Source organism: Crocodylus porosus, unplaced genomic scaffold, assembly GCF_001723895.1.
Source record: "Crocodylus porosus isolate Cpor-Errol unplaced genomic scaffold, CroPor_comp1, whole genome shotgun sequence".
Lineage (NCBI taxonomy): Eukaryota > Metazoa > Chordata > Crocodylia > Crocodylidae > Crocodylus > Crocodylus porosus.
This window is the reverse complement of record NW_017728923.1, coordinates 5,196,521-5,222,387: the sequence shown is the minus strand read 5'-3', so window position 1 is coordinate 5,222,387 and position 25,867 is coordinate 5,196,521. Positions and strand designations below refer to the sequence as shown.

General features: G+C 44.6%; 1 protein-coding gene across 2 annotated transcripts; it reads left to right on the top strand.

Annotated features, from left to right (window-relative positions):
• The first annotated feature begins 2,352 nt into the window (after positions 1–2,352).
• DNAJA3 (DnaJ heat shock protein family (Hsp40) member A3) lies at positions 2,353–24,189 on the top strand. 2 transcript variants are annotated; one of them, XM_019539999.1, is made up of 12 exons: positions 2,353–2,567; positions 4,708–4,844; positions 5,606–5,689; positions 6,567–6,758; positions 9,303–9,455; positions 13,867–14,014; positions 15,030–15,094; positions 16,144–16,272; positions 17,090–17,205; positions 18,369–18,466; positions 21,971–22,090; positions 22,945–24,189. In XM_019539999.1, the coding sequence occupies exons 1-11, from the start codon at positions 2,366–2,368 to the stop codon at positions 22,075–22,077; spliced, it is 1,431 nt and encodes a 476-aa protein (XP_019395544.1). In that variant the 5' UTR covers positions 2,353–2,365; the 3' UTR covers positions 22,078–22,090; positions 22,945–24,189. The 2 variants fall into 2 exon arrangements, with proteins under 2 accessions (XP_019395544.1, XP_019395545.1); XM_019540000.1 differs by lacking the exon at positions 21,971–22,090.
• The last annotated feature ends 1,678 nt before the right edge of the window (positions 24,190–25,867 follow it).

The following is a 25,867-nucleotide window of genomic DNA, read 5'->3' as shown; positions in this document are numbered from 1 at the left end:
AGCTGACTTCCTGCCCTTTGGGCAGGGGGCTGGACTCGATGATCTCCCAAGGTCCCTTCCAGCCCTAATGTCTATGAAATCTATGAAAAGTCCCTCTGCCCCTTTCCTTGCCCTACAGTTAGCCAGTGCCCTTGCCTGAAGTAGATCATTGCTGGTGCCCTCTAGAAGGGAGAAGCCCCTACCCTATTCCCCACCCTCTGAACTAGCCAATCCCTATGCCTCCACCCTTTCTTCAAGGAAAAAAGCAAGGAAAAGACAGCAATAAAATCCATGTTTCTTATGGGAGAACCCTTACAGTAGAACCTCCCTGCCCTGAGATGTTATATTGGCAGGTATTTATACAGATTTCCTTCGATTTATGCAGTAGATGCGTTCCCAGGAAACAGCGCATAAATCAAATTTGCATAAAGCAAACCCAATTTACAATGAAACAGATAGGGACAACACTGGAGATTCCAGGTACCTTAGTTCTGCTTCCAGCTCCAACTTGCTGTGTGACCTGGGATGTATTACTTTGAACTAAACTATTAAAAGGATCTCAGCCTGGCATCTGTTGTAATTAGCATTTAGACATCTAACTACCAGACATGCAGTTTGCTGGTTACTTGGAAATGACTTTTGGTAACCACAAGATCTGTAGCTGCAAAGTTACTGTTAAAAAATGAAGTTATTTTAAAAAATATCAGGCTTGATTTGTGCCTGAGTTTCCCCATCTGTAAAACAGGGATATGCCCACTTTCTTGGGATATTAAGAAAACTAACTAGTTCATGTCCACTGCTCTGAGATTCTCTGATGAAGGCTCTTTAGGAATTCAGATCATAAATACTGTTGATTCAATACTGCCCACACCCACTTAGGCATGTGAAGCGAGACTCCACATAGATGTTGATAGTCCCAAAATCCTACTCTCACACTTCCCACATTTAATGATTTTAGGATATCATATACCTTATCTCTTCACCAACTACTTATCATCACTTCCCATGTGTGCCTATGGGGATGGGAGAAACATAACATGACTTCTTTTCAGTTACTTAAAGGTAGTCTCTCTAATTAAGTAGTACGTTACCCTCAGCTGTGTGCTTGGCATGAATCCACCTCCATTTCTAACTCTGTAGTCTCTGCTCTTTAAGAGTAGCAACAATTTCTTAGGGTGATATATTTTATTGGACCAACTGTGTAGCTGTGAGTCAGACAAGCTTTTAATGTAAGACATTCTTCATCAGACCTGATCAGAACAAGCCAGTCACAGTCATGTAAGCTTAAGACATTATTGCTGTGTAGTCTGGCTTCTTTTTTCTTTAGGTTCTGGATTTTCCATTTTAAGCGGCAGATTTCAATGTCTTCCATGTCGTGGTAGTGTAAGAGCGATGGCATAGCCATGATGGTTCAGAAATGATGTGATTTTTCACTACCATAATATGGAAAACAACATCATCTACTGCTTAACAAAGCAAAATCTACAACCTAAAGAAAAAAGAAGCCAGACTGTATGTTGTAATGTTTTGCCCGTGAAGACTCAGAAATGGATATAGCCAGTTGGAATGTGATCTTCTGGATCCAGGACTGAACAGAGCAAATAGCTGCACTTAATGTCCCTCCAGTGCTTTGATAATGGCCTCACCCTTCTCCTGGGGCGGGAGGTGAGCCAAGGCAGAAGGGAGAGAGAGCTCCAGCATCTCCTAAAGTTGAGTGTGTCCTGGGTGCACAAGTGCAGGCTGAGCAGGGTCTGTTAGTGCATGTTGTACAGCACAGACCCATTCTGCACCTGGTGTTAAACTGACATAGTCTTCTACAAATGGCTTCTGTTTCCTTGGACTTCAGGCAGCACCTGGACTAATGGACCACAAATAAAGGATTTTCATAAAAAACTCAAGCCAAATGTCTAGTTGCTGTTTTAAAATGTAAATGGGCAGAAAGCAAGCGCAGCTCCAGCCTGCCACAAAAGGTCCTCTCAGACAACAAGAGGGAAAGGGTGACAATCCGAGATCGGGGATGAGAAAGCCTCGGGCCACCTCGATCTGCCGGGTCTATTTGTCCGGGCAGAAACTGAAGGCAGACAACAGGACAGACAGCAGCATCTTCAAGCAGCCTGGGCAGCATCGCGCCACGCTCAGGGCAGGAGCGGCCCGGGCACATCAAGGGCCGGAAGCAGTCGCGGAGGCACCGGTTTCTCCACGAGGGAACTGACGGGCGCAGCAAAACATACGGCACGCCCCATCCCACTCTGCGGCGGCGAGGAGGCATGCGCAGTGCTCGCCACGCGCGACCGGAACAGAGCTCACACGCAGGCGCAGTGCTCCGCGCCTTGGTCCGCGTGCGCCGGGCCGGGGGGCGCAGGCGCAGCGCGGCTCATGGGCCAAGATGGCGGCCGGCTGCTCCCCGCGCTGGCTGAGGGCCGCGGCGGCGGCCGCCGGCCTCGGGGGGGTCCGGGGCCCTGGCAGGACCGCGCGGCTGGTGCTGTTGCGGCTCAGCCGGGGGCTCAGCGCCGCCCCCGCCGCCTTTCCTGCCCGCGCGGGGGCCGGGAGCCGCCTGCTGACATTGAAACCCGGGGTCAGCCCCGCTGGTGAGCGTCGGGCCGGGCGGGGGCGCCGCGAGGCCGTCGCTGCGGTGGGGGCAGGCGTCGCGCGGGTCGGGGGCGAGGGCGCCGGGGGCTCTGCCTGCCCTGATGGCCGCGGAGGCACGTGGGTGGCGGCCTGGCCCGGCCCTCAGCTCGCGGTGGGGAGCGTCCGCCCTTTTCGTCCGCCTCCGTGCGGGTGTCCGGCGGCAGCAGGGCACGGAGACGCTGTGCGGCTGCCAGCTGGGGGAGGAGGCTGCCCCGGGGAGGGGTGCTGGGCCCTCTCCTGTAGCACGGTGCGGGGCCGTGTCACCCTATGTCCCGCGCTGGCTGGAAGCGTCGGAAGGGCTCATGTGCACAAGCCCATCCCTGAGTGCAGTAAATAAGCGGGAGCCTGTTGGACTGGCGCCATGTGCTGTCTCTCAGCAAATTCCAGATCAGCTTTAAGCCCCTGTTCCTCATCGTCACATGCTCCCATTTTAGAGCTTGGCCTGTGTGAGGCCCACCCCAAAGCTGCCTACCGATGCAGTTAATGTTGAAGACACCAGTGATGCAGTTAGTGTTGTCCAGGTTAGAGGGAAGGTGGGACAGACTTCTGTTTTATAGGCTGGCTAAATCAAAGATGTGTAGCACAAGTCCTGCAGGCCAGCAGGGTCAACTGCCCTTCTCTGTCCAAGGTCAAGCCACTGGGAGCCAGGTAAACTAATCCCACCAGTGCAATTCCTTCCTCGCCCCCCCCCCCCCCCCCCCCCCCCCCCCCCCCGGGATCAAAATGAGCTTTCATCTTGCTTATTTTAGAGGACAGGGCAAACCTCTGCCTCTATTGAGCAAGATCTGCCTTGACAAAATGGAGGGAAATTTCATCTCTTAGATCTAATTTTCTAAAGAATAATGGAATTAAGATATGAAATTATTTGACACTCTGCTTTTACCTGCAGAATGTTTCTAAAGCTGCAGTTAAATCTCTTCATGTTTTTGAGAGTCTGGGGAAGAGTAAATGCTTGCCTCTTTTAAAGTTAGTTGTAGTTGTAACAGTGAAGTTACAGGAGATATACAAGTTTTAGTCTTGCCTTAAAACTACAAAATGCTAGAAAATTAACTGAACATTGCTTCATGGTATCTCATGATTTAAGCTCTGTGAAGAGTAGGATAGCTTCTTTGTGACACCACCACATATCTACTATCTGCTGTGGCCAACTTCTGATCACGTACAGGGATGTTGCTAAAAACAATTATATGAATGAAATCTTAAATTGTGTCAGAATTTGCCGTATAATTATTGCATTGGTTGTTGGCACCCATCGCTATCTTAAAAGCTTGGTAATTTTAGCTCTGGTATATGTAATGTTTTCTAAATAAAATGTTGTTTTTGCACATACCAAATTTAAGCATCCTGTCTAAACTTCAATATATTTTACAATCTTCAGTTAAATTGAAGTTAAAAAAGTAGAAGCTGTTTTTGATTAAGAAATGGTTTCTAAAAAACCCCCTCATATTTATTTACCTTTTACAATGCAGTTTTTCAGTGTAACTGTCTTGATTATTAATACAGGTTTCCCTCACTTTATGTGGGTTCTGTACATGCAAATTTGTTCTTATGTGATGACCCATTTTATACCAATAATGTGTTATGCAGGGTAAATTAATTCTTATGTGATTGGTGTGGTGGAAGCCCAGTCAGCTGCTTTGTGTGGTGCATTGTGGGAGTGACCTGCACCAAAATATGGTCTCTTGTGTGGATCTGTGCTCCTCACTCATTGTCTGCGACAGGTTTCCCTCACTTTACGTGGGTTCTGTACATACAAATTTGCTCTTATGCGATGCCGTCCCCATTATGATTATGCCCTGTGCTTGTGTGTACTGTCTGCTGTTGGTAAGTACCAAAATTATCTTGTAGTAGAAATTGGTCTGATGATCAGTAAGTCAAGGTATTGGAATGTATCCCTATTTGTTACATTGTAAAGTGGGTTCCCTTTATGCGAATTCGAGTTATGCACCATTTTCCAGGAACACATGTACAGCATAAAATGAGGGAAACCTGTATGCAAGAGCAGGCCATGAAGGACTGGGAAAGGTTCTGGGGAAGGTCTGTGGTTTCTCACAATCTGTCTTGTTTTGACTTTTTTCTTTTCTGTCTTGCTTTTTGTAGGAACTAAAAATTATCCTTTAATATGTAATGCCTTGTTTCATACTGGTGCCCCATCTCGCACCAAAGAAGATTATTACCAGGTACTGGGAGTTCCTCGAACTGCTACCCAAAAGGAGATCAAGAAAGCCTATTACCAGGCATGTATGCTAAAGAAAAATGAGAATGGTTTAATTTCACGAATGACTTTGTTTTGAATTTTGTTTTGTTGGGGAGAGTGTATTATGACCCACTTTTTACTTTTATCTGAAATATACCCAAGTAAAAGCTTCCAAGTACTGTCATACTAGTGTTTTTTTCCCTTGCATGGTAGAAGGAGGCAGATGATATATTAAAGGAAGTTCAGTGCCATCAGATAGATTCAGCACAATAGTCCCTGGTTAAATATATTATTTTGGGCAGTGGCCAGTATCTTGTACATCAGGGAAGGCAAAAGCCACATCACTCATAAATATTAGTAAAATGCTGATTTTTATTTTTGGTATTTTTCTGTGGCCTTTCTTCTTACATTCTTTAAAATTATTTTTTTATCCTTAAAAACCTCTAAAAGTAAGCTTTCAGAGTCATTGGTAGCAAGATCATAGTTATAGTTCGCTCTTGTCATTATGCATATTAAAAACAGTCTTGGTGAGCCAGGCCCTGTATGCAGTGGATAGGTGTTGATTGGCTGGCCCAAGTGTGGAAAAGCTTTGTGATGCTTCTTTTAATATGTTCCTCATTTTAGGGAATATTATGTACAGTAAATTACTCTGAATATGCATTTGGTCTCCTCTGTAAAATACAGATTTGAAAGCTACGTTCTGGCTAATGACTTTCTGGCGTGTAAAATGAATTATATGAGTGCTGACAGTGCATTTATTTCCCTTCCATTTCAAATATGCCTTTTTCTTTTTTTGTGTAGCTTGCCAAGAAGTACCACCCTGATACAAATAAGGATGACCCTAAAGCTAAGGAGAAATTCTCTCAGCTGGCAGCAGCCTATGAGGTAACATGCCAGATAGGTGCCTAGTGGTGTACCGTGAGGGAGAGATCAGTTTTACAGACAAAATGATGCTTTCTTTTCATTTCAGTGACAATTATTTTACTGAAATATGCACATTTCACTGGTAAGAGTCCTGTTTTATAGACCTGAGTGCAAATGGGCCAAAAATATCCTATCTTTTGGAAAGTGATCATCTAGCTATAATACTTGACTGGTTTATTTTGGGAATATTTTTGGTCCATTCATACATTCCTATTCCTTTGTGTAAAAATGAGCTACTGTTACATGTGTTAATCATGGAAGAACTGATTACTAGAATAATCTCTTGGTCAGAAGAAAGACAGGTAAGTGGCATAAAAAATGGCTGTTTGAGAGGGTGGGATGCTGGAACTTTTCTCCCCCCACCATAACTTTCTCAGATGCCTTTACGTTTTCTGGCCTCTACTTTATCTCAGTTGCAAGTTCCAATATCACTAGTCTTTTCCGCTATATAATGTCATTGTAAGTCATTTGTGCTTGCCTTGAAATAATTTTTAACTGAGAACCTGATTATCTTCCCTGTAACTAATATGGTTATTAGGAAGTATTTTAGCTTATCAGCTGAGCTTTGCTGTCCAATGTGTATGAGAAAAACTGAGAAGGCTTTTTAATCTATGGCGTTATCTTTATTCATGACACAAGGTAAAGTAATTCCGCTGTCATAATATGCAGGGATTTGAAACTGGGCTTTAACAGCATTTTGCATGTCTTACTAGTAATGCATATAACCTCTTTTCCATGTAGCCTCTCTCTAAATATTTCTATCTAGTATTAGCTAAGCAGCTCCAGTTCTTTATTGAGGGAGTGTGTTCTAATAGTATTGTATTTACTTGCTCCATAGGTGTTGAGTGATGAAGTGAAGCGAAAACAATATGATACCTATGGCTTTGACCCTGGCTCAGGGGATACTGGACATCAGTATTGGCGTAGTGGTCCCACCATTGACCCAGAAGAGCTTTTCAGGAAAATCTTTGGGGAGTATTCAGGATCTGCTTTTGGAGATTTTCAGACTGTCTTTGACCAACCACAGGAGGTATGGGGAATAAATGTTTGCATCATACTGCTGAGAGAGTGGGTTATGGGTGCATACAGTAGACTACCTTTTTGTCAGGCTCATGACAAGTACATGCATTCAATTCAGGTGATGATTAAGGCTATTTCAGGAACTCTGAAGTGGTAAATGATATACCTAAGACCTGGCTCTTGATATTGACTAAAATATCTTTGTTAATTGAGAGACTTCTGTTTTTCAACACCTGCATGAGGTACACAGGCAGAGGGAGAAATATTTTTTTGTGGGGGGTAGGAGGGAGGCCTGAGCATGTGCATGCCTCCCAGGCAGGAAAGCCTGTGGCGGAAGAGGGAAGGGGATGGGGAGGGAGTGGGGTTGGGGCTGGGACCAGGCAGGTATTGGGAGGGAGCTGAGCTGGGGCCAGGGTCGGGGTCCGCTGCGCCTTTGCAGCCACCCCTTCCCTTGTGCCCGGAGTTGTTGCCTGGTGTTGGCAGTCCTTGCATCTGAATCTGCAGCCCTGCACCGGTCCCGGCTGCTTCCATGCACCAGCCCTGCACTGCCCATGGTGGCCTGGAGCTGGGGGCCAGAGCAAGGCCAGCCTTGGCTGCACTACCAGGCTGGTGGCCTAGGACCCCCGCCCTGCCCTGAGTTGGGGTGGGACGTGGGATGAAGCCATGGCTTGTCTGGAAGGTGCGGGGAGGGGGTGGCAGCTCCTGCTGCTGCACATATCCCAGGAGACATGGGGGGGGTGTGCCTCCAGATCTGCACAGGGCAGGGCAAGTTGCCACTGCAGGCTGGGGCCAGTGCAGTGCTGGGCTTTTTCTGGTGGCGGGAGCTGGGCTTCACTCAGGGTGGACGGAGGTGATGCTGGGAGGGGGGTTGGGTGGGCTATGGCAAATTTTGGGGTGGCTGCACCCCCCCGTAAGCCCCTCCCAGTGCCATAGCCCTGGCCCCAGCTTGCAGCAGCAGCTTGCCCTGCCTTGCACAGATTTTGGGGCACACACCCCTCCATGACTACTGCTGCTACAACCCGGAAGGCATGTCCCCCAGATGAGCTGCTCATAGCTCAGTCCTACACCCTGCTGGCTGTGCAGTGCCTGCAGCAGCCCAAGCCCCACTTCCTCCCCACCTTTGCTGCAGCTGCTGGAAGCCCTTGGTTGGTCTGCCTTGTGGCTGTACCACTGCCCTGTGTTTGGGGGGGCTAAGCCCTGTTAGCACTGCCTTTCTGCTGCCTGTGGTGAGGTAGCTCAGTAAGGAGACTGGCCCAGAGAAATGGTGCATTTGGGGTTTTCTGCAAGGATATTTACACCAGTCAGTGCTATCAAACACTAATTCTGATGTCTTCTAGTTCTGTTCAAACAGCTGCCCTACTTTGTTTGCTCAAGTTGATCTCTAATTTCTATTGGTGTTTGCTTTATGCTGTGCTTTAACTTTAAAAGCTGTGAAATAAGGCTTCCTTCCACTGGCTTTTGAGGTAACTACATAATTGGTGCCACTTTTGGTACTTGAATTTGTGCTGAGACAAATCCTTTTTGTCTTTGTTTAGTATGAAACATTTAACCCTGAAAAGCAACCAGTTAGTCTCTTGGAGGAAAAGGTGTAGCGAGCACATGCTTTGCTGTCAGTACTGCACATAAATATTGGTGCATCTGGCTTAATAACCAGAAATTACTTTTTTTACATTCTGAAGCTGTAAGCAGTTTTTTTGCTGCTACAGGAAGTACAATATGCTAGGTATCTCTGTCTTTCTGCTGATTTCTCTCATTGCTAAGTAATAGGTCCATCAAGATACAGTGCATGCCACCTTTGGCCTTAGAAGCCTTCACTCACTACCCAGTCACTTGAAAGTATGGTACACACTACAAGTATACAGTTGTTATACAAGTATCGTGGTTTTCTCTTAAGGCCATGGTGCTTAAATTCTGACCCACAGAGCTATCTCATTTACAGGTCCGGAAATTTGGTCTCAGGGGAGCAGTAGAAGTGTTAATTGCTCCCAGAGCTGCACCAGTTGACACTGTCTGCTTTCCTGCTGCCAAATTTCCAGACCTGTGGGGAATATATCCAGTCTGGATAATATGGCCTTCTGCACTTCATCACACTGCTGCATAAGGTTGTGCTGTAGCTGGATCTGGTGCATCAGATCTGGCTTCTAGGGCTGTTCCAACATGCTGAACCCACATGCAGGATCTAGCTTGTTGGATCCATGCAGCTCATCTAGCCTGTGTGGGACCAGGGAAATTTATGCCCTTAGGACAGTGGTGCTCAAAGTTTGGATTCCTTCTATGTTTAGGCTTTTCTTCCCTTTAATATATTTTCTACAATTTGACTGCTCTTTAAACAGGTTTAATAAGCTTCCTCCTTTTTATGCCTCCCCAGCCTCCCAATGTGAACAGTTTTGCCTGTAGATAGTCATGTGTGTTCCCTTTCTGTACTACTTTCTTTAAGCATGTTAAATGGTGTTTTGATTATGTTTTGAAATGACTCTTGGGTCTAAAAATGATTACTGATTACTTCTCAGCATATGTGTTAGAACTTTAATTTTGCTATTTTCTTTGAGATTAGTATATCATGGAATTGACATTCAATCAAGCAGCAAAAGGTGTTAACAAGGAGATTGTGGTGAATATTAACGACTCTTGTCAGAGGTGTGAAGGCAGGGGGCATGAACCTGGTACCAAAATACAGTCCTGTCATTATTGCAGTGGCACTGGCATGGTAAGTGCTGTTTAAAAATGTTACCCCAGATAACAGATCTTCTTTAAATGTTCATTTGTGTTGCTAAGGTCTTATTCATACTCTGTTAGCTTAGCTTTCCTAAAGCATCAGGATATCCAGATTGCAACAAGTTCAGTAAAGGAGGCTTTAACTTTTTAATATGCCCTGTAAATGCATTTATCCTATAATACTTTTTATTTAGAATATATTAACTTTCATTAAAATAACTGTGGTACAAAAACTATTACTGTCCAGAATAGCTAGCTAGTGTAATTTGTTTTCCTAATGGTCTAGCATTCAACTTCTTAAATTGCTTATAAGTGAAATGCTATGAAATGGACCAAAATATGAAGGCCTTCGTATATTTTTTCCAATATGTGGGAAGTGACAGGAACTATCATGAGACCACTTTATTTGTGAATTATTTTATTTAGACTCTACTCCATTTAAGGGCTTCTAAATATATTCTGTGAAAAGAGGGTATTGAGGACAGAATCATCTCATCCGATGAATGGATGCAACTTACAGTCATTGAAGGCCTTCTGTATACTGTGTGTTTGTATGTGCTTCAGCCCTTGACTGGTTAACTTCAGGAATAAGAGAATAGTTTAGATTGCGACCTTTTTTTCTAAGTCTAGTGACAAGCTGACCAATTAGCATGATGTCTGCTGTGCATTAGTCCTCTAGGAACACAGCTGGCACCTAATTATGAACCTGTATTGTTATTCTTTGTGAAATGGTAACAGGTTTCATTCTCTGCTGATGTGCTAAAACTAGTCATTGCCCTAAAGATAAAAGTTCCTAACAAATTCTTGCTTTTCTCCAAAACTCAAAATTACTATGTGACAAGGTATTGGTTAGTTTTCTGTCCTTAGCATAAGGATGTTTGGTCTAGTATTGGCTGCCTGGAAAACTGGGGAAGGAGGAAAATGCCTGCTTTCCGAAAAGCCGAGCTTTTCACTAGGAACCATAGGGAAGGCTTGAACCCTAACCTGGGGGCATTTGAGAACAGGGTGGATTTGATTTAAATCAAATTGATTTTAAATTATGATTTAAATCACAATCTAAATCACTGGTCAGGAAGCCTCAATTTAATCATTGTTTTCTACAAAACGTGCATTAATACTCATTATTCACAACTCGGAGAATAACTCAGTTTTCATTTTTAGAAGATACACACTGTACATTTTAAAGCTGATTTATTTTGATATTTTTTCAGATTAATTTTATAGTTACATTGGAAAACTGAATTATGATTTCGTTATTTTATTTACCAAAGTTAATCTGAAGCAGATACTTGTGAAGTCATTGGGAAGTGAACTCTATCTCCAATTCACTAGATTAATCGTGGATATTTGGGGATGTTTTTCCCACGCTGTATTAGGTGGTCAACAACAACTGTCACTAAAAACAACAGACGCTTAAATTGTTTTACTTACCTAAAACAAACTTACGTATTGTGTATATTTTTCTTCAACAACAAATGCATGATTATTTAAAAAAAACAAGCATCTGTATTTTTGAATTTTTAACTATGTTAGTGAAATGTGTTTTTAACGAAAATTAAATAGATTATTTCAGCCAGGTCAGGATGAGAAATTTTAAAATACTGGGTTATGCAGCAAACTCAGTCTTCACTTTCCTCTTCCTGTTTATTTACACTGGAAAAGAAAGTTTGCATTTTGTACTCATGCCTGTTTTATTTTTAATTAAAATATTCCCAAACAGGGTCTCTCTTACAGCCTGGCAAGCCTGCTGCCATGATAGATTTCCTTCTCTGCCATACTATTCCCTCACTAGATCTCAAATCAGTGGAGAGGCTATACTAAGAAACTTATCCCTCAAGACTTCTGGAATATTCTGTTCAAAATACTTCTCTTGTTCTACTGCTCCTCCCTCCTTGCATTTATCTCCAGACTCCTCCTCTTTGCCCATTTCTACTCCACCCCCAGCAACTCTTTTAATTTAACTTCTTGAAACTTTGCACATTTAGAGAGAGGTAAGGGTTTAACTGTGTACACAAACTTGCAGAGACACAAGAGGGCTGATGGGTAGGTAATCAGGTCTGTTACCTCTCATTCCATATATGCTGTTAACAAGGATGTTATCTCTAGAGACACAAATACACAGTTTGAGAACTGAAACTAAGCATTACAGGGATGCCCCACAGGATTTTCTAGACTGATCACAGAGTCCCATTAGGTAGAGTATTTGTCTTTAATCTTTACTAGAGGAGCCTTGGGGAACCCCATAAGATTGGGCCCCTAATATAGTCCATGGCCTGTTGGGACCTATTTATAAAACTTTTCTAAAAAGGTTACAAGAATATATTTTTTCAGTTAGTATATAATTAGAATTTATAATCCCTATTCCATGATGATAACTTTCAGCTTTAACGTATCTTAAATTAGAACCATCTTTATATAGGTTCATTTAGTTTTTTTAATCTTAACAGAAAAATAAAAAAACCCCATTCAATCAAAAAAATCTAATTTAAATCCAAAATATCTTTTTTTTAATTTTATTTTTAAATGGTTGGGTTTTTTAATCCAACCTGTTTTTGAAGGCTATCCATTTTACTACTGTTTTTATAAACCTTATGCTTTTGAAAGACTTTGACTGCAGTGGTTTTTTCTGCTGAGTCATTTTGTTTGAAGAACTGGGTTCAAGCAATGCTTCTTTATGTTAGTAGATATTGTTTGTTTATTCTTATATGATAGCTGTCCCTGGCTCTGATTAAATGATACTTGGGGCTTTGCTAGAGTTATATACATCATTGTAGTATTACAGATTTTTGAAGGCTGTGTGTGATAGATTTGCACTGCTTGGTTCATAGCAGCTTTGTTTAGACTCACCATTGATATACCCATTAACATCCTAGTTCCTGTAGCTGAATTCTTTCAAGGAAAACTTTTTAGGGTCTTGTAGTGAGTATGCTGGAGTGAAAGAAGTTTTGGAACTTGCGGATAGTGACTGAGTAGGTTATCGAATTTGCAGAAGTACTGGGAAAAGGCAAAAGCTATTTTTCTTGTGCATAATCTAATGGGCTATAAAATCAGAATGGCAAAATTTTACAGCCACCTTTTGGCACTCTTTAGAAACTGCAAAGCAGTGGAGAATCCAGGCTTTCTTATTAGAAAGACTTCTCTCCCTGATCTCTTTTTAAGGTTTTCTTCTGACAATTTCTGTTCCGATATCAAACTTTCTTCCTGCTGGTAATCGAGGAAAAAAAGGCTGTTTGGAATTGCCTGAAGGAGCAGACACCTAATATATCTCTTCGGGCCACATTTTTGCCTAGCATTGTTACTATTAGTCTACAGTAGAAAGAATCCATCTACCTACTATACATGGGTTAGACCAGTGAGTTAACAGGGATTGGTTTTGCCATTTAGAATCCCCAGGGTTGGAAGGACCTTGAGTCAGCTGGCCCAACCCCCTTCATAAATGTAGGAACATTCTTTCTAAATCATCACTGACCATAACCTACCAGCTTCTTAAAAACCCCCAATGAAGAAGATTCTGCAGCTTCTGGGGGATTGAGGCCCCCAGAGGGAGGGAGCGAGGGAGTTGGGTAGGGCAGGGGCTGGGGCTGGGGCTGCTGCCCAGCTGGGCAGTGCCTGGGGCTTGGGGCCCACGGCCGCAATGTGCGGCCCTAGGGCCCTGGCAGGGAGCGGGACAGGGCTGCATGCGGCTCATCCGTTGGGCAGGGGGGCTGGCTCCCTACTGCTGCATGCACTGCCTGGGGGCAAAGGCGACCTGCACCCCCCAGATTTGTGTGTTGCAGGGGCTGTGTGTGTGCTGCCCACTTGAGGCTGCAACTCAGCGTGTGAGACCCACTGTGGCAGGGAACAGTGGAGCCAGGCAGAAAGCTGTCTGCCACTGCAAGCTCCGCCCTGCCCGCTGCAGCAGGGCGGGAGCCCTCAGCTGTGGGTAGCGCACAATCCTTGCCCCACGCACAGATGTGGGGAGCATGGTTCCCCCAACCCCCCACAAGTGCGTGCCACAGCAGGAAACACCCCCTCGCTCCCCCTGCCCAAGCCTATAGTGGACAGGCAGCAGTGGGGGAGCTGGGCTCCGATCCACTGCAGGAGCTGCCTCCTGCCAGAGGCAGGGGGCTGTGGACCCGGGTGCCTGGCCCCATAGCCCTGGCAGCTGGCAGCCCCCTCTGGAAGGTCTGGGAGAGCAGGAGCTGTGTATGGGGTGTTGTGGGACACCAGCAGGGCCAGGGGGGCTGTGGAAAAGGAGTGAGGGGCACCAGCAGGGCTGGGGGATGGGGCTTTCATTGGGGGGGATGGGAGGGTTATACAACTATTTGCAATTCATTTATGTATTTATTTTAATCGGGAAACCAGGATCCCTGCTGAATACTAGGAAAAGATTCGTTTAATCTGTCTGTTTCCTTCTTTTCTAGGAAACAGTAAATACAGGCCCTTTTGTGATGCGTTCTACATGTCGGCGATGTGGTGGTCGCGGTTCCATTGTGATAACGCCCTGTGTAATGTGTAGAGGCACAGGACAAACCAAGCAGAAGAAGACTCTGATGGTTCCTGTGCCAGCAGGTCAGTGTCTGTTTTGGCATACAGCCTATGCTACATAACTTGCCTATTACAGAGGAGTTGCAGTTATTTCTTCTTGTGAAGATTGCCTAAGCTTATATAGGGAATGTGTCTGTTATCTGCACATTTAAAGGCAAGACAGAAAAATATAAAAGATATGGATCTGCAGCAAGAATGTCTAGATGAATATGGATAGTTTCATATCTACGGTAACTAACAAAAAAAAAAGTTACCAGTGCATTGCTAGGCACCTTTATGAAAACCACAAATCCATAGACTCATAGAAAAGTAGGGTTGGAAGGGATCTCAGAAGTTTGTCTAGTTTAACTCTGTGCTCAATACAGGATCAAACTTGGCTAAGCTGTCCCTGTCAAATATTTGTCTAATTGATTTCACTCTAATACCTTCCAGATGTGTGCCTATGGGCAAAATTTTCAAAAGTGCCTAATTCACTTACGTGTTTAAGCCAAACTGATATGCAGTGAGATTTGGGGGCATCTCAGTCTCTTTAGTTGTCTTATCCTGGGTCACAGAAAACTCCTTCCAACTTGGTAGTCTTGGTAGAAGTTGAATGAGTGATGAAACTAATTTCCCCTTTCACCTTTAGAGAGATCACATTGGCTGGGCAGCAGCTTGCATAGTCTTTACCTTTGCTAGAGTGTTTGGATACATGTGGATACATCACTATTCCTTGGTTCATTACCAGTCGCCAGCCCTTAGACAAATGCAAAAGAATTCAATATGAATTGAATCTATGAGCTGGTATAGTGGTGCTGTTAGTGTTCTTCGGGTATCCCATCTTTTGACTGCGTATCCAACAGTGGTATCACAGCTTCTTGTGCAGAGAATTACCACGGTAGATCTTTAGCTGAGATTTGATGGATAGAAGCTGTGCTGTGGTGATAGCCCCTCAAGGAGTTGTGGGAGTGGAGGCATTGGTTTGAATAAGAAGGCAGGAGGTGAGATGAATACCATTCATTCTAATACTGTCCTTTACATGTCCTTGTTCCGATGGCAGGTGTGGAAGATGGCCAGACTGTTCGAATGCCTGTGGGAAAGAAAGAAATATTTGTTACTTTCAGGGTATGTATGCTGCTTCATTGTAAACTGCTCGTCTTCTGTTGGATCCTCTTCAGTCTAGGGGGTATTTAAACCACTGGCAAATTCCTTTCAGTGTAAAATTGGATTAAGACTGGGATGTCAAAGATGTGGTTCATGGGTCAGATCCAGCCCACTGGGCCATGTCATCTGACCCCACAGGGCTCCATAAATTCGGGCGTGAAGTGAGCAGGAGTGGGACTTCCACTGAAGTCCAGGGTACAGAGCCTTGCTGGGGATGTTTTGGTGGTGGAATGAGCAAGCAACAGCAGCATTGACCCCTTCCCCCACCATGACTCCCTGATGCTGCTTGCTCTGCTGTCAGATGTGGGTCTAGATCTGGATCTAGCCCCTGAGAAGCCCTGCAATGTGGTTCTGGTCCCTGTAGGGCCAAGTCAGTTTGACACCCCTGGGTTAAGAGGAATCTTGTGACAAACTGAAATGGCTTTATTCCTTCCATTTTTCAGAGACGGTAGAACACCTTTCCCATAGCATGGTGAAATGTATTTTAGCCTAGAAGAAATGCACTGCTGTGCTTTGAGAGGAGGGTTCTAGGGTAGTGCTGTTCATTCTTTTGGCCCTGGGACCCAGTATCACTTCCTCCCTGCCCTGTACATGTGGATTGGGCCCTGGGGGCCTGGTATTGCCCCCCTCCCATGCCCAAGCCTGGATGTCATCCCCTCTTCCTTGTGTGCTGGGATTGGGTCCTAAGGCCCTCCCACTGTTTCCCCTGCACACTGGATCAGACACCCAATCCAGTGCATAGAGCCCAAACTCCCTGTGGGTTTGGAAACTTGGCAACCAGGGAATGGTGCTGTTGTTCCCCAGCTACAAATTTCTGAACCCATGGGTAGCCCTGCAGGTCAGGGGCTAAGCACCCCTGTTCTAGAGTAACACTGGGTTCAGATGGGAAATTCTGGAATTTTTCCCAAGTTATTGATACCTGCTTACAGCAAAATAATCTTGTTGAGGAATAATGCGTGCTTTTTACACACTGTTCAAGAGTTAAATGAATAGTTAATGTTTGCTTTTAGGTTCAAAGAAGTCCTGTATTCAGGAGAGAGGGAGCAGATATCCACTCAGACCTCTTTATCTCAGTAGCACAGGCTGTTCTTGGAGGTACTGCAAGATGTCAGGGCCTTTATGAGACCATCAATATCACGGTATGTGGTACCAGTGGGTAGAAGTGTGGGTTACCTGATTTTGAAACAGCAAGAGGTCATCTTTTATTTATTCTTGTTTGTTTAAAAAAAAAGAGCAAATTCCCCAAAGCTGCTAATACCAAGATGGGCTGCTTATAATCTGGCAATCGGCATGCAAGGATTGTATTTGGTTTTGTTTACTTTTCTTAGTCCCTGCACAGTAGCTCAGAAGAAGGGCTCTACAAGCTCATGAAAAGAAAAAGTACTTCTGGGAAGATCTAGCACTTAGAGCTGGGTTGATCCATAGCTGGGGAGAGTCTTGTTTTTTGCTGAGTATTTAAGATTCTCCTGGGCACAGCTATCTTCCCCCTAGCTTTTCTGAAAGCTCTGGCTTCCTGCTTATATACAAGGATGGTCACTTATACATTTTGTATTGTATAGCTTTATTTATTCAAGGCTCTTGCTTCTCAAAAGTGAGGTTCAGAGATTGTTTGCACATGTTGTCACAGGGAGTTAGTAGAGGGCATGGGAATACAATCCTCTTCTGTTACAAGAACTATAGACTATCCTTCTTCAAGGACTGGTACTAGCTTGTGTACTAGATTTACTGAATTGCACCTAACAGTAGATTGTTCAATTCCATTTTTTTGTATTGAATGACTATTCTTTGCTGTTGAGTGGGATCTCAGAGCCTCCAGGTATCTAAACATAGAAACAAGTTTTTCCTTTGTTTCTTCACAGATTGTTGGCAAAAGAGCTTGATTAATTTATAGATTTACATGTGTACATCTTGTTTTTGCAGAACAAGAATAAACTTAGGAAGTCTTTTTATTCACAGATACCCCCTGGTATACAGCCACATCAGAAGATTCGAATGAATGAGAAAGGCATTCCTCGGCTTAACAGTTATGGTTATGGAGACCACTACATTCACATAAAGATCAGAGTGCCTAAGTATGTAGAAGGATTATTAGGATTTCATAGAAACCCGCCAGGTTACTACGCAATACATGTTGCCTGGAGGCATTTTCAGTGATAGTTTTGTACTGCTTTATGGTGTGTGTTTTGAGAATTCCCTAGACAGTGTAATAAGTGAATAAATCTATATCTATTTCCTTTATCTCTTATTGCATAGGAAGACTGTATCAGCTACAAAGCTACAGGGTTTAGATTTACTGTATTAGCCCTGTTAATACCTGTTTTGGTTTATTACAATTACAATGTTTCAACTTGTTATGCATTAAGGTCTTCTATCCAGCAAGCTGGATGCTCTGAGTGAACATTAATGTCATCTGAAAGATTCACTTATTAATCTGGTGCATGTTACTGTGTCCTGTGTGATGAGTAGGATCTGAAAGATGCAACAGCCTCCCTGGAATTGTGTGGTCCACATGCAGTCTTACAAATTAGACTGGATTTTCTTATTTTTTTTCTTACCCCTGGTTTTCAGGTTTCCTCTAATCGCCTATATTTTTGCTGTACGTGTGCTTTGAAGTAGTGGGAGGTTTTTTAAATCAGTTCAGTGCAATACATAGGACTTTTGTCAGCCAAGAATGTGTTGGACATGTTGCTTTGGAGTTTGATATCCAGAAGGCAGTAGAAGTTTTTGATACCAAACAGAAAATGCATCTCCTTTTTTCTTCCCCTTTGGGGTAGGTGTAGAGATTACTTTAAATATCAAAAGATATAATCCTCATGATTGTTGATATCAATTAACTACCCCATCCCATAATAACCAGTTTTCATAAATCTCCTATGTAACTGTCACACATTCAGAAGGAGCTCCAGTTCTCAAGTGCTTCTCTGCTAATTTGATATTCAAGTATAGCTTCTGGATTGATTAGTCTTTTCAACACTAAGGTATTTCATTTAGCCACTTGCAATTGGATGACATATGGTGATTTACTATCTTTCTTGCCACACTGAAGTTCTTTGTTAGCAGAGCTCTTTTAAGATGGTTGTTGGCTTTCCCTGAATATCTCAGGGGGCAGCTGCTGTTAGCACAGACCTAACGTTAGTTTGTGCTGCTTTGTGGGAAGTTCAGGTTAGGTTGCAAAGATAGTCATAGATACACTGAATGGTGACTCATGGTAGCGGTTCTTTGTTCTGACTTGCAGGAGGCTGACAAATCGCCAGCGAGCCTTAATGTTGAGCTATGCTGAGGATGAGACAGATGTGGAAGGGACAGTGAATGGAGTCACAAATACAGCTACTGGTAAGCTGAGTGGTGTACATTGCTGTTTCCATGGCTGACTGGCTGGAGAGATGTGGAATGTTTGAGGGAAGGGGTGGGATTCCTGGTGACTTTTGGACAGGGTATATCCATTTAAACCTTCTTCATCTTATTGCCTGAGGCTACCAAGTATTAAATTAGTAACAAATACCTCTAAAACTGACAGTGTTAAAAGGGCTTTTACAGAAAGTTCTGTCACAAAGTGTTTTGTTTTGTTTTTAATTTTTCTACCTACTATTGGAAACTTGCAACCTTCCAGTTTACTGTTGTACTGCAATGCTGCCTCTTAGGTAGTAATACAGGGCTTGCTTCTTTTTCCATTGAACTCAAAAGAAATTTTGTCACTGACTTTAACAGCTCACAATGGAAGTTCTCAAACTATAAAGTTGTTTTTAGCACTTTGAGAAATCCTGGAAAAAAACATTACTTGGTGTATGTTGGAGCAGACACTGCCCTGTTTAGCAGGGTGGAGTGATTTTATATCACACTGAAGCTTTGTGAACTTAATTTTAAAATGTTACTGTTACTTCAGTGTTAGATTAAAATGTGTAATCAGTTGAAATATAAATATTAATTTTAAATGCCACTACTGATAGATATCTCATTTCAGTTTTTTACAAAACTGCCCTCCAAAATGACACATTTAAAAGTTAAAGCTCTGATCTTCTAACCACTTAAGCAAGTTTATAACCTTAGTCACACAAGTAGTTCTATTAGCCTAGGTTGGCTGTTTGTAGCTTAAAATGAAGGATGTGAATAAGTGATATGGAATCTTTGTCTGCAGAATAAAATGGTTGCATTAACAACAAAAAATTAGATTTTTAATATATTAAAGTTCACTAACTCTTTTTAGAGGACAGATTTTTTAAAAATTGGATCCTGAAGTTATACCTTTAAGCCTGTGTTTAGACACAGATGGGTGAGATTTAGGAGCACAAGTCCTATTGAGCTCACAGTGCAAACCCTGATAGAGGAAGACTGACTGAAGAATTGCAGCCTAACTGATGGAAATTCAATATATCAAAAGGTAGTATAGACTGTTTGTCCATCAATATTGCTTGAGTTTGTGCAGTTCTTACAATAATGGGACCCCGGAACTTTCTTTTTTCAGAATAGGTAAGCATTTAAGTGTGAATCTTCCTAGAAAAAAGGAAAAACTGTAAAATCTGGGATTTTACTCACAATTGGGACACTAAGGGCATGTCCCAATGAGCCCGCACATGCCCCTTGCGGAGTTGCAAACTCCTTTGAGATGCTGCAAGAAGCATGTGCAGGAACGCAAATATGTTTGCAGGGCAGGCACAAGGCAAATTTGCAGTGTGGAGGTAAAATTAGACCCCTGGATATCTAGGGTTAAAAAAAACCCACAGACAAAAAATGCGAGGCAGGGCATGGTCCCGAACCATGCCCTGAGGCAGTCGGAAGCTGAGTCCTTCACAGAGATGCTCTGGCTGCCAGAGTGTCTTTATGGTTGGCCCCTCACCCTGGTGGTGAAGCACGCTGCCTCCCTATGCAGTGTGGTAGTAGGGAACTGAATCTGGGCTCCAGTGGCTGGTAAGGGGTCAGGGGGCTGGAGGAAGGAACCGTGGGGTGGACCCCTGCTGGCTCTGCCTGCTTCCCCAGTCCCCCCACCCCCTCATCCGTGCTCCACCCAGCCCTATCCTCTGAGGCCTTTCCTTCCCCCCATCCCTGCCCTGCCTGGCCCCATCCTCCACCTGACCCCCCCTGCACTGTTCTTCCCTGTCCGTCAGGGCTGTTATCTCATGGGAACAGGGAAATGCTTAAGCATGGAGTATACCAATATCACCTAGTGTCAAGTTAGTGTGCCTACTTTCTTGTGAGGGCACGTGGGACCAGCTGGTATGCAGAGCACACAGGCCTATCTTGGGCTGTTCTTACACTTACATGATTTGGGAGCAGGAAATTCTGGGAGCAGTCACCACTGCCAATCTGCTGTAGTTCATAAAACCCTGAGCACTTCTGGTGTTTCTGTGCTTCACTCAGCAGCTGCAGCGGTAGCATATGCAATGCACTCTGGAGCAAGCATTAGGTACTGCATGGTTTGTGGCTGCCAGCTAAAGGTGCAAGGTGTGTACATAGCTGCCAGCTGTTTGGTGGTGGCAGAACCAGAGGTGACAGTTCCTCTGGCAGAGAGGAGGGTTCTGCTGCCAGAGAAGGATGTGGTATGTGAACATGCTCCAAGTTCTGCTGGTAGAACCTTAGACCACAGACTAGGCTTTGGTTCTCACTGGAAATCTCTTGTGACACCCGTGCACCTAAAACATGAGCCTCGTAGTATGAGGAACTCCTTTCATTTAAGCAGGCGCTATGTTGGGTGCCAGCTGTACTTTATATGTCACCCTGCTAATGGCTTTTCTCCTCATTGTGGCATATGTAAGAGATGAAAGATGTTTTTGTTTCACAGAAATCTATGCCAGTTTTTTGCAACAAGATTTATAGGGGGGCAGGGGAGGACTGGTGGTAATCCTATTACGCTGGGCAGGCCTGTAACAATATCAGTTGTGCCTGACTTTACTTTCCTGAAGAAAATGTCCAGCAAGATAAAGTCTGGAAAACAGCAGGGTGCAAATTCTGTGGGGTGCAGACTAATAACAAGTGGCTAGAGGAGAGACCATTCTCCAATGCATTTTTAGAGTATCCTTCCAAGAGAGCTGGGTGTTTTTATGCATCAGCGTTCAGGTACAGTTGAAAGCAGTCCATTGGAGCACTGATGCTCTGTATTGGATGTGGCTTGCGTGCTGAGGATTGCTTGTTTGTGATGCAGTGGTGCCTGTTCCCTGGTACACACAGTCTGTTCCCTGTTACTGCAAACTGAATTAGCTAATAAATCTGCATGCAAGATACTGAGCTGTTCACATGTGAAACTTGAATCTTAAACCTGGAATGCTTGAGTATTGGTGGGCTGGGAAATGGCAAAGGTGTCAGTGGATACGTCTACATGTGTACCAGACTGCACAGTAACGCTGTTACTGTGCCATCCTGGCACTGCATGGGTTGTTTCCAATGCTACTGCGTAGTAGCATTGGTGTCACAGTTTGTGCCTGCTGATGATATGTCACTGTAGCAATGAGCTATGGCAATGTAGTTCGTGGCTGTGGTGACATAGCATCTCATGTAGACACGCCCAGTGGTGTACTGAGTGAATGCTCTTTCCTTTTGCTTCTGGAGCTGGGACTTCCTACATCTTGCATTGCAGGGGGAAATGGCAGTGTTAGTTCTTACTGCTTTCTCCCAAGCTTACTACCAAGAGATGTGAAGGGGGACTCTCAAGTGACGGTTTATGTACAGCAGCAGGTTTTAGCAGAGCTGTCTGTACATGAACATTGCAAAGGACTGGGCATACTGGTTCATTCCCAAAGCCACATGTTCCCCGAGTAAACTGTGGCTAGGCTGCTCGATCCTTTTCCAAGGTGTATGGTAGCTGACAGTTTGAAGTGCGTAAGCCTTTTGCTGTTTTGTGTCTAGGTGGCAGGGCCACGGATAGCACTGAAGCAGGCAAGGATAGGCCTGAGGCGGAGGCAGGGGAGAACGAGGGATTCCTTACCAAACTTAAGAAAATGTTTAGCTCCTGATACCCTATCTGAGGTAGGAAACCTCTTATATTTTACTGACTGTTCTTTCCTCCTGTTTGAGCAGAAAATATATTTTATCTTGGAAGGTGGGTGGGTGAGGAAGCAAAGGAATTGTATTGCCTTCAACTTAGCCTCAGGCCTTCCAGCCATTAGTGTTAAAGTTCTAGTCCTCATATTTTACTTCTGAGAGCAACAGTCAGCCTCGGCATTGTAGGATTGAGTTGCACTGTAGCTGCTAACTAAGGAAAGATGGTATAGGTTTGTATGGCTCTGCTCTGAAAAGCAACCATCATCACCAGGTGCTCATTACCATTGTCCCCTGGATGTATTCAGTGAGGTCTGCTGACCAGCTCAAAACAAGTTGAATGCCGTGGTATACAGGCAGAAATAGATCCAGCTTTCCAAGTTTGTCAGTGACATGCAAGCCTATTCAAAGTGACTGGCAGGATTGGGACTGCAGAACTGTTAGCACTGAAGAGGTGTGTGCATTGGAAGAAGCCTAGCTGACTTTTAGAGCCTAGATAGGCTGTTGCAGAGAAGAGACTTCTTCTTTTACTTGGAAGCTGAGCATGTTAGACAGAAATCCATAATGCAGAATAATCTTTGGGGATCCAAATTAAACACTATTGTAGTGATGAGGTAGTGCAAATGGTAATAATGCTTGGAGCCTATGTACCCAACTGTACAGGCTGAGGTTTCCAGGGTGCCAAGGGTCCAGAGCTTCACTATGTTTTGTCTCCTTTCCCTCAGCAAAGAATAATTTGTTTTTTCACAAATGTGTGTCAGTTTCCAGATTTTGAAAATTGGAGACTTTAATTTAAGCTCACTAAATCATGAACAACCCTTTTCCTATATTTTTATCTCCAGGTAAGCGTTCTACTGGAAACTAGACACTGGGAAGGAGCAGCAGGTCATCTCCCCAGACTGGGCAGATCTTCCGGCTTTGGGCCTTGGAGATGAAAGAATGTTATTTAGCAGCACAGTGGGAACCCCACCCAGAGGCACCATGAACCATGTAGGCACCAGCCATCATCAAGCTGTGAGAAATCTGTTGTCTTAAGAAGTGATAACAAAAGCAAATGCTTTTGCATTAACAGACACAGAACCCCATGTGAAATGTTGAGGTTTCTTAGCGCAGGGAGCTTATTCAGACTCTTCAGGCCCTATTTACAGAATTAAAACTTGCATTATAATTTGGAACCAAACCCAGTGGCAATTTAAAATAAAAATTGTACTCCCAGGTTAAAATGAAGCAGTTTGCTATGCTGAGCCTTCATAGAGCTGGCTTTCCACACAGCAGGCACGGGCATTACTTAACATGTCCATCCACTCAGTGAGCCATCTCTGTGCTAGATACGTCGTGAAGTGCATCCTTTTCTAAAAGGTGCAGTCTGTCAATAGCCCTCTTCATGGCAAAAAATTCTTCTCCTGTAGCCTTGCGTAAAGCAACCTTCTGAAGAAGAATATCACTTCTACAGAGATTCTTGTAAGTATCAGTGAAGGAGCAAAATTGCACATGGTCCCCCACAAAACATCCCCCACCTAGGTCATCGGGTTCCCTTGTCCTCTTGCTTTCTTTTACAGGCAGCAGTGATTAGAATCCACACTTTGCATTGGCTGTTTTTCCCTTCCCCTGTTACTTTATTACAGGTAGAAAGCAAGTCAGTGTATTGCTATTTCTAAACTACTACAGGTCTTGTATCAGTTCTTGCAAAGACATTAGGGCCTGGTTGTTATACAGCTGATCCCTACCTTAGTCCTGGAGAAGACTTTTTGTTCCGGTGATATTGACAAATGTAAGCAGGCAGCCTCTGAGAAATATTCTTTCATTTTATATACATGTGTCAGAATGTAATGAATTAATTCAAGCTCTTCAGGTGGGGCTAAATGCTAGTCATGAGTATTCTCCTGGTCACTGCATCAACCTCTTTTATTTAATAAAAGTATGATGAATCCACATACTAATTGACCAGCTAAACAAGAATTCTGTGTTAATATTTCCCTTCTTAATTTGCTAAAATAAAGCACATGTTGCTTCCTATTTAAATGGTCTGTAAAATGAATGTCAGTGTACATAAGATGATCTGTTCCATAAAGATATTTAAAACCTCTTGTGTTGTTCTGTTTTCCCCTTCTCATGGTGTCTTATTGGAATAGTATGTTGGACTGTACCCTGTGAAGGCTTTCTGTATTGGATAACTGGGGGAGGAAAAGGTAATCATTGCTTAGATAGGTAGCTTGGAGGTGTTTCAGGGGAATTTCTGCCCTCTTCCTTTGCTGTTGAATCTGTCCTGAGTAGTCAGAGTAGAAATAATGTCTAGAAATCTGAGTATCCTGACTTGCTTCTGGACTGTTGCTCTATATGGATAAATTTTGGGGCTTCACAAGGCACATTTGTACTGCACACATGAATAGAACGCTGTCTAAGGAGTCTGCTTGATGCTTTAAAATTTTGTTTTCCAGTTGGTTTCTTTTATTGCTTTGCTGCTGAGAATAGGAGCCTCACTGAGTCTGGGGCAGTCCAGCAAAATGGAGCCAGGTCTCTGATGGCAGAAAAAGGTTCATCTTGCAAAGCTGAAGTCAGTCCCATTTAAGAACTGCATTAAAAATGCTACTGCTTAGAAAACAACTCTGGAAATGAGTTTAAGGTCTCTTATTGAGCACTCTGCAGAGCACTGTGTGTTTGATTCATCTAGATCAGTGATAGGCAACCCTTGGCATGCATTCCAATTAGTGGCATGTGGAGATATTTTCCCTGGCATGCCAGGAGGAAATTGTTTTGTTGTTTGGTTTTTTTTTTAAATTTTAAGTTTCCTGCTTCAGGCGCTCTGGAGCAGCCACAGGTCCCAGCACCATGGCAGGCACTGAGGGCAGAATCGGGAGAACACAGGCAGGGACATGGTCTGTGTTCTGCTGACCCTGTCCCCAGGCTGCGCCCTCCAGTCCAGCCCAGGCTATGTAGGGGAGCTACGGGTGGGCGGGGCCACAGCCCCAGAGGCTGTGCAGGGCTCCTGCGCTGGAGGCTCCCAGCGAGTGGGTGAGCCCAGGGCTCAGGCAGACAGATGCCCCATTCCCCCATTGGCGGAGACTGGTTCTGGGCAGCAGGGGGAGGAACTGCAGGCACGCCAGCCTGGCTGGCTTCTTGGGAAGGTATGAGTGGGAAGTGGGGGCTGCACTGAGGCGCTGCAGGTTTGGCGGTGGGTGGGCAGGGGCACCTAGCAGCACCTGAGGTGGGGCCTGGCCTGGCTCAGCCCAGCCCATGCAGTTCTGGAGGAATGGGGCACAGTTGCCTTGTCTGTGAGGGGATGCTGCCTGGCCAGGGCAGGACACTGGACTCAGGGAGGTGGGGGGCAGGGGTATTGCTCCTGGCTCTAGGCTTGGCCTCCCTGTGGGCCGGGCACAAGTGTGAGCAGGGTGGATCTGCCTCAGTGTGGGAGCCCCCTGGGAACAGCTGCCATAGGTGGCATTCAGGGCTGAGCTGGCCAGGGGCTTGCAGTGCAGTGGCCCTGGCTCCTGGAGTAGAGCTGTGGGTGGACAAGGCTGGGGCAGTTTATCACATCTTGTCCTGGGGGCTCCTGCACTGGGGACAGCTCTGCCCTGCTCCAGGGAGGCCAAGCCGGGAGCCCTCCAAGCCCAGCATCCTGCCCTGGTTGGGCAGCGTCCCTTCATGAGCAGGGTAGCTGCACCACATTCCTGTGGAGCTGTGCAGGCCAGACTGGGCCCCACCTTGGGTGCTGCTGGGTGCCCCTGCCTGTGGTGGCCCGAGCCCGTTGAGCCTTGGGGCAGCACC